Here is a 13,142-nt window from a genome sequence, read left to right as displayed (position 1 = left end):
GGTATGTAAACAGTAGGCTTATAAGAACTAATGACAAACCGAAAGTCATGATCATATCAAATATTTTCTCAATAATTATTCTCTAACATTCTTGGTAAACGTTGTCGGTTCTCAACCCTAATTTTAATTCACACGGATTCCCTAAACGGTGTCTACATAGACAGCCCACAGGATTCTGGAGACACAGCCACAGAATCTCAGTACAGTACATAGGAAATGACTCATAGAGGAGTTGAACCCAACGCGTGGGCGTGGGCGCTATTAAACAAGACTGAAAGTTTGGGGTGGTTCATTCTCACGAGCTGCTTTTGCTATGCTAGAAACCCATTTGTGGCTTTTAATCTTTTGAAATCGCTGTGGGATTTCAATATATATAAAGCTCAATGGATTCCTGTGCTGTGCTGCGTTGCATCTATTGGATTACTTTATTGGTCGCCACGCTTATTAATGGAATAAACGCCGATAAAAGTAAGCATATTCACATTTATTTGCCTAATAATACCTCAGTGTTATAACATATAGCATATGTATGACTTCTCTTATGGATTTTCTGTGGCTGAAGAAAGTTCCAAACGTTGACTCATTTGTCCTCTTGCTATGAACATGGAAAGACGTGGAGTCAGTGGAGTTAATGACGATGAACTGCTTCATTCGTAATAGCTTCCTTTACCAGTTACAGTTCCCACCGGTTCCGCATTCCAATGCTCTTATTTCACTCCCACCCACACCATGGGTTGTATTGTGCCCAGCTGAGAACAGTGCAACACAAGAGGCTTCAGCTTTCCATGAGGCTTGTAGTGTCTTTGTTACTTTGGCATGTGTATGTTACTGCTGGAACTGTTTTAATTGTAAAAACACTCGCAGGAAAGCGGGGAAAAAGTGCATTGTCTGCTATTAGGCAATGTCTTGGAAAGTGCCCATATGCCCTTGTTATATTCAGTGGCTTTAGTTAAGCAGTGATTTAATGCCGTCAGTAAACTGCTTCATGTCATGTTACAAAGTTTCATTATAACGAGGAAATTAGATTTAAAGTCTTATGGATTTAATCATGCACATGAAAACATGCTTAGATCATTAATATACTGTAGTTGTCTACTGGGACTGAGGCCCAATTGGACTTTTAAGGCGCCCTCAAGATATCTTCATAATTATTTAACAAATAAGATATGAATACATTGAGGAATTTACACACTGCTGAGCTCACCACCAGTATACAAACTTAGAAAACAAAACTGAATAATGTTTATTTCATCCCCTCCTCATCTCAGCAGAGGAATGAGAGGAAGAACCCTAGCCTGTGTAAGGGGGCCTTCAAATATTAACTTTGACAATGGGGGTCCTTGAATTTCAAAGGTTAAGAGCTGAAATTCAAGTTGCTTGTGTGTGCATGATAAAACATATTCTTCTATTTCTCAAGTGCGCATTTGTGATGTAGGACCGTGATTTCAGTATGCTTCAAGTTCCACGGCCTCTGTCTGTATATAATCAGCCCACATTCTCAACCTCAACCATCAGATAAGAATGCGCTGAAGTTCAATTCATTGTCCTGTACAGTTACACAGTTTTTTTAATCATGCAAATGAGTGTGCTTGAATGCATGACATAAAGACTTATCTGCCTACAACACTTGTTGAGTCATGCATCCTTAAAAGTCTCCTTCTGTCATTGTCAGATTATAAATCAGAGCAGTGCACATTGTTCTGTTGTGTCCCACGACATCTCAAGAAAAGATTTGACATTCAGTAGGCTAGGCAGTTTAGTTGCTCATGCCAAACATTTACATTTGATGGCAGTAATCAATAGGCTACACTTCACAAGGAATAGACATCAAGACATTCTCTGAAAGGTCTTCAATAGAATCTCAAAGTCACGTCACACAGCGCTGCGGCGGGTGATATAAGCTTGCAGATGTTTATCATCTATAGACCGCATGCAGCTGTAGGTTTTTCTTGAAAGACTGTGGTAGGCTACCTGTCTCACCGCATGTTCCCTATAAATGTACCTCCCCTGATTGCAAGCATGTGCGCAATACAAACTTAAACCCTGCAGATCGCACTGACGACACCCCAACCAATTAGTTCTCTTAAAGTCACTTTTCCATGTCCTCAGCTCTCGCAGTGGGACACTTTGCATAAACTCTCAGGGGCCACATCATATTCTGGCCGCCAGCTTAGACTTGCTTACGCACACAGAGCATGAGTAATACCGTTTCCCCGCGAGTGCACCACCACATCACTTGAACGGAATTTCCCATCTCATTTCATTTGAAAAAGAGGTTGAGCAAAGAAAGCTCTTGGCTCTTATTCAGTCGTAAAACATCATATTTTAACCATGTGCAAAACCCCGAAGCCACTCCTAGTTATCAGGAAACCTGTGCAGAGTTGTTTTTGTCAGTTTTACTGTAATGTGGTAGGCTACTACCGCTATCTGACACCTTTTTGTGTGCGCTTCTTTGTTCAATTTTGTCAGGTTCAGCCCTCTGTGCGAAATCTGAATTCTGGAATAGAGATGTTGCAGTATGTGTACCTTGTTCTACATGCAAACAGTACCCGAAAACTCCATCATGTGACACATGTGAGTATATATAATGGATCAAATTTAAGATTACAATTGGTCTGAGTAGTAGAGATAGTTTGTTTCCAAGTTGGTAATATGGTCCGATCTCTCCTTCGTTCATTTGGCTATTTAAAATATTATAATTTAAAGGATTAGTTCACTTTAAAATGAAAATTACCCACCCTCAAGCCTTCCACGGTGTATGACTTTCTTCTTTCTGATGAACACAATCAGAGCTATAAATATCCAGATTTGTCCAAGATTTATAACAAGTGTGCCACACGAGTCTTGAAAAGTGAAGCCAAAGCGCCTCAATCGTAGCCTGACAAGCCAGACCCACATCAAGATGTTGGGTCTGGGAACTCACCATTGGCAAGGCTCAATCCGAGGGGCGGGATAAACGATTGTCTTTCAAATTCCCTCTGCACGCAATAGGATAGCGCTACAACCAACCAGAGCAACGAAGAAGGTGAAGCGGAGCTAGTTGATAGATCAAACTTTCGCTGTATCCGGTCGACAAAACTCCGAACACATCTTCCTTTCTTAAGAATGACTTCAGCGCTGTTCGCCAGCTTCTTTGTTTACAAGTATCACGCAGAACCGCGGCAACTCTGCCGTCATTATGTTAAGCCCGCCCATCGACTCTATCCACAATGTGATTGGCCTGACCAGAGTTTGGTTTTTCCAGCTCGCACGCCAACAGAGAGTTGCTAGACTACCCTGGCTGCAAATTAGATTTGCTGCGCTAGGGCATGCCTAGATTTCTAGGCTACCTCGTAACCTCAATTGCCCTCAGGTGGAGACATGTAGTGCTCGCTGCAGAGCATCTGGAGCTCAAGGGTGGAGCTTAACCTGTTTAATTGGTGGAGAGATAGGGTTATGGTTAGCGTTAAGCTCCACCTTTGAGCTCCAGATGCTCTGCAGCAAGCACTACTTTCCCAGGTGGTTGGTCCCAGTATGGCTCATAAACCCCGCCCCTTCCATGTATTCTAATGGGACGCGAGACATAATCAAATTACACTTCAAATAAATTTTTCCTAAGATGGTTTCTGTCATTTTAGGTAGTTTTTAATTACGCTGATGTAAGTTCAAGTGTTTGTTTTTTTTTAAATAAGTTTGGTTTTAGTTAGCTATTTGATGCTAAAAAAACGGGAGTGTGAAGTCATCATCAACAGCTTCTCTGAGCAAAGTTGACATTGAGGCACCAACTGACTTTTTTAGGGAGGAGATTGGAGCTTTAGCTGTAATTTCTACATCTACAACCATAACTGTTTATTTCACACAGACAAAATGAGTTGCTCTGCAGTAAACTGTACACTCTAAAAAAAAAAGGTTCTCTTACGAGAGGTTCTCTCGTATTGCGTAAGTTCCTTACGCATCGGGAAAGTTTTCTTTCTTCGAGATTACTGAAAAACCCAAAATTATCCTTAATTTTGTAATATTGTCAACGCAGTGCGGCAGCCTGGCAGACCATAGCAGGCTATTCCAGCGTGCTATTGGCTGCTCTGCTGGCAACTGCAGCAGCCTATCGGTGAGCCCGCGTGACGTGGCGACCAATGAGCACCTGGCTTCATTTGCCTACAGGTGGGGCGTGGCCACGTGTATATAAGCGGGGCTCACGGGCTGCATATTCGATTTTCTGTTCTTCAGCGAAGCTCTTCGCATCGCTGGATCTGGGACCCGCCGCCGTTGACCGCGCAGCACAGCAAGCTTAGGACAGCACCTGAAGAAGCCGGCTGCATCTCGCCACCTTCAGCCTTCCGTGCCTGCTCTGCTATCCGGCAGCATTATATCCTTTCATTGCACGTGTTCTCGCCTCTGCGTCACACGTTTCATAAAAGAGCACGGGCGTTTTTATCAAAATGCCTCGTTCCACCTGCGGCTCGTGCCACGTGCAGCTCAGCACCAGAGACCGCCATGTGTCTGCGCTCTCTGTCTGGGCCGTGACCACGCCGCCGCCGCACTCCTCGCGGGCGAATGCCCCGAGTGCGAGGAACTCTCTATGTCGACCCTGCGGGCTCGACTCGAGCAGTTTTATGACGACATCACTCCGCTGTTCCCCCCCTCTGTTCAAGCCGCGCCACCGCGCCGCTTACAAGGGATGGTAGGAATGAACGGTCTCGGAGTGAGCCTCCTCCCCCTCTGTTCAAGACGCGCCACCGCGCAGCTTACAAGGGATGGTAGGAATGAACGGTCTCGGAGCGAGCCTCCTCCCCCTCTGTTCAAGCCGCGCCGCTTACAAGGGATGGTAGAAATGAACGGTCTCGGAGCGAGCCTCCTCCCCCTCTGTTCATGCCGCGCCACCGCGCCGCTTACAAGGGATGGTAGGAATGAACGGTCTCGGAGTGAGCCTCCTCCCCCCTCTGTTCATGCCGCGCTAATGCGCCGCTTACAAGGGATGGCAGAAACGGACGGTCCTGCAGCTCTCTTTACGTTACAAGAGAGCTGTTCCACCCTCGCGCACATTTCTCAGTCCCCTCATGAGTTCAGGCGACTGGAATTGTTCATATTGCTGTACACGAGCCTGTTAAGACACGCACGCCAGCAAACAAACGCCGTCATGAGACATGACGCTGACATATGCTCTCCAACAAACCCGCACTTCCCCCTGTTGGACCGCGCAGATTGCGGCGTTCACAAGGAATGAGAGTGCGCACGGTCACGAGCACGTTCAGCGCGCGCGCGCGCGCCGCACTCACCGGGAAATTAACAGAGGGTGTTTTCGTCCCGCTGTGGCCGGACGAACCGCCATTCTCTAACATTTCTCAGCCCCCTCTCCAGTTCAGGCGGCTGGGAATATTACTATTGCAGTAACGAGCCTGTCTTTTATGCACACACGACTGCCAACAAGCACGAGGACGTACTGCCGTATGCTCGCGCTAACTTAACGCTAATGTGTCCCTCCCGGTAGCACAGTGGCAAAATCAGCGGCTGAAACGCCGGAGACCTGAGTTCGAGCCCAGCTCTCACGGCAGATAAAAATGTTTTACTGTCCGCTTCCCCGGGCTCGCGGCCAGCTTTTCTTACATACAGAAAGCTAACTCGCACCACGTGGTGCTCGAGTATTTTTGGGCGTCTATACATAAGGAGAGAAAAGACGGTTAAGTCCCGCTGCGGCCGGACCACCGTTAAAACTCTGTTTTCCTGTCAGTCCCCACTCCTGTGGCTACTACAGATGTTTTCCACGCAGCCAACGAGCTGGCGAATTCGCCCGCTCGCCTGTTTCCAACTGAAGCCCCTCCAAAGTCCTCCTAGCAGAGGGGGGAAGCGACGGTTAAGTCCCGCCGTGGCCGGACCACCGTCAAAACTCTTCTTCCTGTCAGCCCCCACTCCTGTGGCTGCTGCAGATGGCTCTCACGCAGCCAACGAGCCGGCAAAACTGCCCTCTCGCCTGTCTACAAACGCCGTTTTTACGGCGAACCAGAGAATTCACAAAGTTGCATTTTTCCTGGTTGCACGGCTCACGCCGTATGTGTTTCAAATGCAGTAAACGTGCCCACTTGTCTGTGTTCACCCCTGCACCCAAGCACCACAAATCCCGTGTCTCTCACTCACATAAAGCGGCCACTGGCCGCTCGAGTGCCAAAGTTAGGTCACGTGTCCGCTTATTTGCGCCCACGCCTAATCACCACACGCGCTGTCACACAGCCACCCTTAACCGGTCATGTTCCACGCGTAGGAGTTGTGCCCGCTCAAACGCGCTCACACATTTTCGCAAACATTTCTGCCCCCGGCGCCGCGCCACACACCATTTGTTCTCCGCCCAAGGTGGCCGAAACGACGAGTGTAGGGCCGCACACAAGCCACTCCCCGCTCGAAGCGGTAGAGTTACAGTGTGTAGGGCGGCCAGCCATCGCGAGCGATCGGCTGGCCCACAGCACAGAGAGCGCGCGCACTGCGCCCGCCCCTCCTATACAGGCCATCGAACCCGCGAAGCGCGGCGTTCCGAGCCCGGAGGCCGTTCTATCCCGTGTGGCACACGCGAGAGCGTGGGAAGCCATTCCAGGTGTATCAGAATGGGTGCTGAGAACAGTGAAGCACGGCTATACTCTGCAGTTCGCTCGCCACCCTCCGCGCTTCTGTGCGCGTACGGAGACGAGAGTGAGCGAGGAAGTAGCACATCTACTTCGAGCAGAGATAGCCACACTGCTGTGCAAAGGGGCTATAGAACCGGTTCCCCATTCTATGAGCGAGTCAGGCTTTTACAGCCGATACTTTCTCGTTCCGAAAAGGGATGGGTCGCTCAGACCGATTCTGGATCTGAGGCGTCTGAACAAAGCTCTTATGAAAAGATCGTTCAAGATGCTCACGACCAAGCAGATCCTCGCGCATATTCGCCCGAGAGACTGGCTAATTTCCCTAGACTTGAAAGACGCATACTTTCAAATCAGGATAACGCCGCGTCACAGGCCATTCTTACGATTAGCCTTCGACGGCCAGGCTTATCAATACACCGTCCTGCCATTCGGCCTGTCACTAGCACCCCGTATATTTACGAAGTGCATGGACGCGGCCCTCGCTCCCCTGAGAAGACAGGGTATGCGAGTTTTGAATCATCTGGACGATTGGCTCATCCTGGCACAGTCAGAGGCCGAGCTCCTCGCCCACAGGGCAGTGCTGCTCAGCCATTTGGACAGCCTGGGGCTCACGGTCAATTGGACCAAGAGCTCATTGGTGCCCACGCAATCAACCTCATTTCTGGGCTTGAATCTGGACACCGTGGCAATGTCAGCCTGCCTGTCACCCCAACGCGCGCGTCGAGTCCGACGCATGGCTGCGTACTTCCAGCCGGGCAAAATCGCACCTCTCAAAGTTTTTCAGAGGATGCTGGGACGCATGGCCTCAGCTGCAGCAGTGCTCCAGCTGGGCCTAATGTGCATGCGCCCGCTACAACGCTGGTTAAACGCTCGAGTGCCTCACAGAGCCTGGGCTTCCGGATCAGAGTGACTCAGAGCTGTGTTTCAGCTCTGGAGCCCTGGTTAGTAGCCGACTGGTACCGGCAGGGAGTGACGATGGGAGCCATCTCACACCGCAAGGTTATCTCGACGGACGCCTCCACCTCGGGTTGGGGCGCCGTTTTCGAGGGCAAATCGGCTTTCGGCCTCTGGTCGAGTCGGGAAAAACTCCTACACATAAACTGTTTGGAGATGATAGCGGTAGAGAACGCGCTCAAGCAGTTTCTCCCTCTTATACGAGGCCACCACGTATTGGTCCGGTCGGACAATACCACGGTGGTATCCTACGTGAACCGGCAGAGCGGTGTCAGATCCAGTTGTCTGGGAAATCTGACAGAGCGCCTGCTCACGTGGGCACACAGCTCGCTGCGCTCGCTAAGGGCCGCGCACGTACCGGGCCAACTCAACGTGGGCCCGGACAAGCTGTCCAGGGGCCTCATTCTCCCAGGCGAATGGTCCTTGCACAACCAGACAGTCCAGCTGGTATGGCGCCTATTCGGCAGAGCGGAGCTCGACCTCTTTGCAACGAGAGAAAACGTCCGCTGCCCGAAGTTTCTATCCAAAAGCGAGGATGCGCTGTCCCAGCCTTGGCCCAGCCTCCCGCTGTATGCTTTCCCGCCGATTTCCCTATTGCCCCAGGTTATAGCGAAAATCAGGGAGACGCGCCGCCCGGTGCTCCTTGTAGCGCCGCGCTGGGAGAACCAGATTTGGTACCCAGAGCTGGTGAAGCTGTCGCACTCACCCCCGTGGCCAGTTCCGCTGAGAGCAGACCTCCTCTCTCAAGCCGGAGGGTCAGTTTGGCATCCCCATCCAGAGCGATGGTCTCTGCATGTATGGGTGACCAACGGATATCCGTTGACCTGCCCGAAGGGGTTATGAACACGATCTCACACTCTAGAGCCCCCTCGACGAGGCGGTTATATAGTTCTAAGTGGTCGGTGTTTACTGAGTGGTGTGTTTCCAAGGGTTTGGATCCACAGCAATGTGGGGTCCAGCGGGTGCTCTCCTTCCTCCAGGAGCTTTTGGAACTGGGCTGGGCCCCTTCCACGCTCAAAGTGTATGTAGCGGCTATAGCAGCGCTCGCTCAGACGATGCTGGGCAGCACGCTAGGAAGGAACGAGCTCATCATCCGTTTCCTCAGAGGAGCCAGACGGATGAATCCCCCGCGGCCCCCATCGGTTCCTATATGGGATCTGGCCTTGGTCCTAGAGGCCTTGAAGGCTCATCCCTTCGAACCGCTTGAAACCGTGGAACCGAGGTTCCTTTCGCTCAAAACCGCGTTCCTGATAGCTCTGGCTTCAGTAAAACGCGTGGGGGATCTACACGCGCTCTCAGTGAGCCCGACGTGTATGGAGTTCGGTCCTAATGACTCCAAGGTCATTCTCAGACCGAGGCATGGTTATGTCCCCAAAGCGATCGGCACTCCCTTCAGGGCGCAGATTATCTCCCTCTCGGCTCTGCCAGCATCCGACGAGGGGGACGGTGGCAATGTCCTCTGCCCTGTCAGGGCATTGAGGGTTTATGTCACACGCTCTGCCGCCTTCAGGCGTTCTGAGCAGCTATTTGTTTCGTTTGGTGGGCGCATTAAAGGTCTCGCCTCCTCGAAACAGACCCTGTCCAGGTGGATAGTGGACACGATTGCAACAGCATACGCTTCCAAACACCTGCAGTGCCCGCTAGGTGTCAGAGCACACTCCACTAGAGGCATGGCCTCTTCGTGGGCTTGGGCCAGAGGGATTTCCATCCACGATATCTGTATGGCGGCAGGCTGGGCCTCCCCGTCTACGTTCGTGAGATTTTACAATCTGGAAGTTCCTGCCTTACAGGCGAAAGTGTTATCAGTTCAATAGGGCTGTTGGTTCTGCCCAGTGATTCTGCGCAGACATAGCTCACATACTGGTAGTAAGTTCGGTACTAGGCTTATGTGAGTTTGAAGGTGACCGGCGGTGCCGTTACCTCACTCATATAACAAGATATTGTGAATTTGAAGGCGACCGGCGTTGCCGTTCCCTCATTCATGAGACAAGGTGTGGTGAATTTGAAGGAGGCCGGCAGGTGCTGTTCCCTCATTCATGGGACAGGGTGTTGTAACCACCCGTCGTAACCACCCGTCAGTTCAGTTCAAATGAATTATCTGTATATACGGTGGCCCGTTTCCTTACCGGCCACCCTGCCCGAGCAGTGTTTTTTCCCCGGTTCCCCGGGAAACATGTGCGGTATGCGAGGCGCGCACGGCGTTGATAATATGTTCCCGATGCGTAAGGAACTTACGCAATACGAGAGAACCTCTCGTAAGAGAACGATACTCGGTTACTTAACGTAACCTCGGTTCTCTCTAGAGAGGGAACGAGTATTGCGTTCCTTGCCGTGCGCCCCGCGGGCTTTTACGCTTCAGAACTACGAAAACCGAATATGCAGCCCGTGAGCACCGCTTATATACACGTGGCCACGCCCCATCTGTAGGCAAATGAAGCCAGGTGGGCGCGAAGCGCCCTCATTGGTCGCCACGTCACGCGGGCTCACCGATAGGCTGCTGCAGTTGCCAGCAGAGCAGCCAATAGCACGCTGGAATAGCCTGCTATGGTCTGCCAGGCTGCCGCACTGCGTTGACAATATTACAAAATTAAGGATAATTTTGGGTTTTTCAGTAATCTCGAAGAAAGAAAACTTTCCCGATGCGTAAGGAACTTACGCAATACTCGTTCCCTCTCTAGAGAGAACCGAGGTTACGTTAAGTAACCGAGTATCGTTCTATATGGCACAAAAAATGGTTATTCATCGTAATCATAGAGGAACCACTTTTGGTGCTATATATAGCACCTTAGTTAGCGATGCTATATAGTACCTTAGTCAAAGAACCGGTGAAGAACCTCTGAAGAACCACTGAAGCACCAAAATTGGTGCTATATAGCACTTAAAAAGGTTCCCCTATAATTACGAGCCAAGAACCATTTTTGGTGCCATATAGGACCTTTTTTTTTTAGAGTGTAGGCTACTAACCATTTATAATGGCAGTGAAGACGGCTCACGAGTTTGAAGAACTCAAAAAAGTGCATCCATCCATCATAAACGTATTCCACACGACTCCGGGGGAATAATGAAGGCCTTCTGAAGCAAATTGATGGGTTTCTGAAAGAAAAATATACATATTTAAAACTTTTTTTCACCAGACCACCTTCCGTATTCAACTTACGAAGAAAGTGTAAAGCCTCTCATAATTATGTCCGTTATGTTTGTTTTTGTAAGTTTAATACTGAAGGTGGTCTGATGTAATAAAGTCATATACACCTAGGATGGCTCGAGGGTGAGTAAATCATGGGGTAAATTTAATTTTAAAGTGAACTAATCCTTTAACTACACTCAAATAAATGAAATAACTTGAATAGAGATGAATTAATTGTGCTGAACAAGACTCAAAGATCCAAATCAGTTAACTGGTTCATCCTTCCATACTAAATAAGCTTGAACACTCGTGAGAATGCATTGTAAGTACATTGTTTTGCAATAGGTCAGAGCTAACATACAGAGAAGGAGTGGTCAGATTCTTTCTGTATGATCTGAAGAGCTGGAGGACTTCCAGTAACATTGTCCTGTGTTTTTAAGGCCCACCCATAGAGCCTTCAGATTCCTGGAGAGTGGCAGCAATTACCAGTTTGTCTGTCCTGGCAACCGTAGTTGTTTTTGGAGCCTTGCTCATAGGCGTTATAGTACATAAATGCAGGTCCAGGAGGACCTTACGTGGTGAGATGTTAACATTACATCTTTCTTTTAACAACATAAACGCTCTTTCAGAGCAGGACTCAGAACTAACCCAACTTTTTCTGTTCACAGAGCCGATTGAAGAGACAACAGGACCCCTTTATCAATTATAGGTTCTCCAAGAGGTGAGAGTTGAAAATGCAATGCATTTTAGTATGCTTTGAAAAGCATTAAGAAAATTAATTTTGTTAATATTCAATCTTCTAAATGTTTGCAGCTCAAGGAACTGACACCATATGAAAATGGACTGTTACTCCAGTGAATTAATACTCCAGTTGGTGAAACACTGGCTGGTACCTCAACCACAGAGTGTTCTATGAGTAGCATCTGATTTGTCTAATTTATTACATTAGTAGGCTATGTCATGCATAGCGAATGGTTATGCACAAATGCTGCACTGAGACGTTGTCGTTCACTGTGCAGAATGGTTTTGCAAACCTTAGGTGCTAAGTGACATCCTATGGACAGCATATTTTATATTCCTTTGTTGGAACCCTTAAAATGCTTCAGCAACAGGTCTTGTTACACTGTTTTCGCAGGCCATTAATGTTGCACTTATGGTGCATTGTAGATGCATTCCCACTTGAATATCCATTGTTATATAGATTTGTGAACACGATAAACACAAACAACCTTAACCTGTTTAATGTAGTAGAATTAGTCAAATAGGATCCTTTTTACACAATTATGCCTCCTAAACAGGTTTAGTATGGCACATAGCCATTTGAATGTATTTGTAATCATCGTTTGTACAGTTTATCTATTTTTATAGTTTTGGAATACTACGCACTGTATAGATGTAGCCCTTTGTACAACAATGTTGGCACCGACTGGCTCAGCACAGCCGCCTGTCTATGGCATTGATGAACATTCTGGAGATGTGGGGACACTGAAGACCAGCAAAGACTCAGCAGCCGATTGCCTGAAAGAGACGAGTCGCCAGCTGACATTAACAGATTTCCTACCAGCCTTTACGCGCATAAGAGATTAGATAGTTTAGAGCGATATTTACACTTGTATCTCAATTCATTTCATATCTAGTGTCTAATCAATTAATCTTAGTAAAACGTTACTAAAGGATAAAATCACCAAGTTTAGGTGAATAGCTAGCAATGGGCATTGAAATGTATAGAAATGTATATATTTATATACAGCAGATGCTAAGGAGAAAGTAACTTGTTTGGATGACTTCAAGCACATTTAGCAAGAGTAAAGGGGTGAATCTCACCAACTCTGATAAGAACATGAATATTTTGCTTAAAGAAATAGTTTTTTATTTGCATTATTACATTGTTTCCAGGAAAACTAAGCACATTTTTCAGTCCCAATTCCCAAGAAGACTACGTACCTCATTGCGAATCACTGCCATGTTTGTCAGAAATCTGGTATCACAGACAGAGCTTAGATTATGCCTTAGTTTAAGACATTTAAGTAGCTTTTATAAACATGCCTTAGAAAAAAGCATTACTGGTGTGCATCTTGAGACAAAACAATGGCACTGACATATTTTAAGATGTCAGTGCAAGTTGCTTTCAGTTAAAACAGTCCAAACATACGTTTTAGTATAGGACTGGTCTACGCTTAAGCCTTGTCTGTGAAAACGAGGGCAAGAAACTAGTCCAGAATCTTGATAAACATAAACCTGTGAAGCATGCACGGAGCTGTCACAGTCTTGAGTAAAGTTGGTTGTGTATACGTGCCTTTACTCATTCACAATTACACCACAGACTGCAGAACCTATGCAATAAAGATAACTAATGTATTGTATTAAAGTGTTGCCATTTTTCTTTTCCCTGAATGTGTCCTTAAAAGTATCTAATTTCAGTCTTCACACTTTAAGTGACAATATGAAAGCAGAACAGCTTATTGACT

At 47.8% G+C, this 13,142-nt stretch overlaps 1 protein-coding gene across 1 annotated transcript; it reads left to right on the top strand.

Annotated features, from left to right (window-relative positions):
* The first annotated feature begins 332 nt into the window (after positions 1-332).
* On the top strand, positions 333-13,036 carry LOC307116775 (uncharacterized protein). The gene is made up of 5 exons (XM_079801141.1): positions 333-468; positions 2,470-2,574; positions 11,115-11,252; positions 11,343-11,395; positions 11,488-13,036. Exons 1-4 carry the CDS (start codon positions 384-386, stop codon positions 11,381-11,383), a joined length of 369 nt encoding a protein of 122 aa, XP_079657267.1. The 5' UTR covers positions 333-383; the 3' UTR covers positions 11,384-11,395; positions 11,488-13,036.
* Positions 13,037-13,142: the final 106 nt, after the last annotated feature.

Source organism: Gobio gobio (assembly GCF_949357685.1).
Source record: "Gobio gobio genome assembly, chromosome: 20".
Classification (NCBI taxonomy): domain Eukaryota; kingdom Metazoa; phylum Chordata; class Actinopteri; order Cypriniformes; family Gobionidae; genus Gobio; species Gobio gobio.
Note: the sequence above shows the minus strand (reverse complement) of the source record. Positions and strands in the feature narration are given on the sequence as shown.

Excerpts from the sequence above, each read along its gene's own strand:
- LOC307116775 (XM_079801141.1), top strand. The coding sequence starts at position 384 with ATGGATTCCTGTGCTGTGCTGCGTTGCATCTATTGGATTACTTTATTG. Across the intron at positions 469-2,469 it reads TGGAATAAACGCCGATAAAA|GTTCAGCCCTCTGTGCGAAA; the intron begins GTAAGCATATTC and ends CAATTTTGTCAG. Across the intron at positions 2,575-11,114 it reads AACTCCATCATGTGACACAT|GCCCACCCATAGAGCCTTCA; the intron begins GTGAGTATATAT and ends TGTGTTTTTAAG.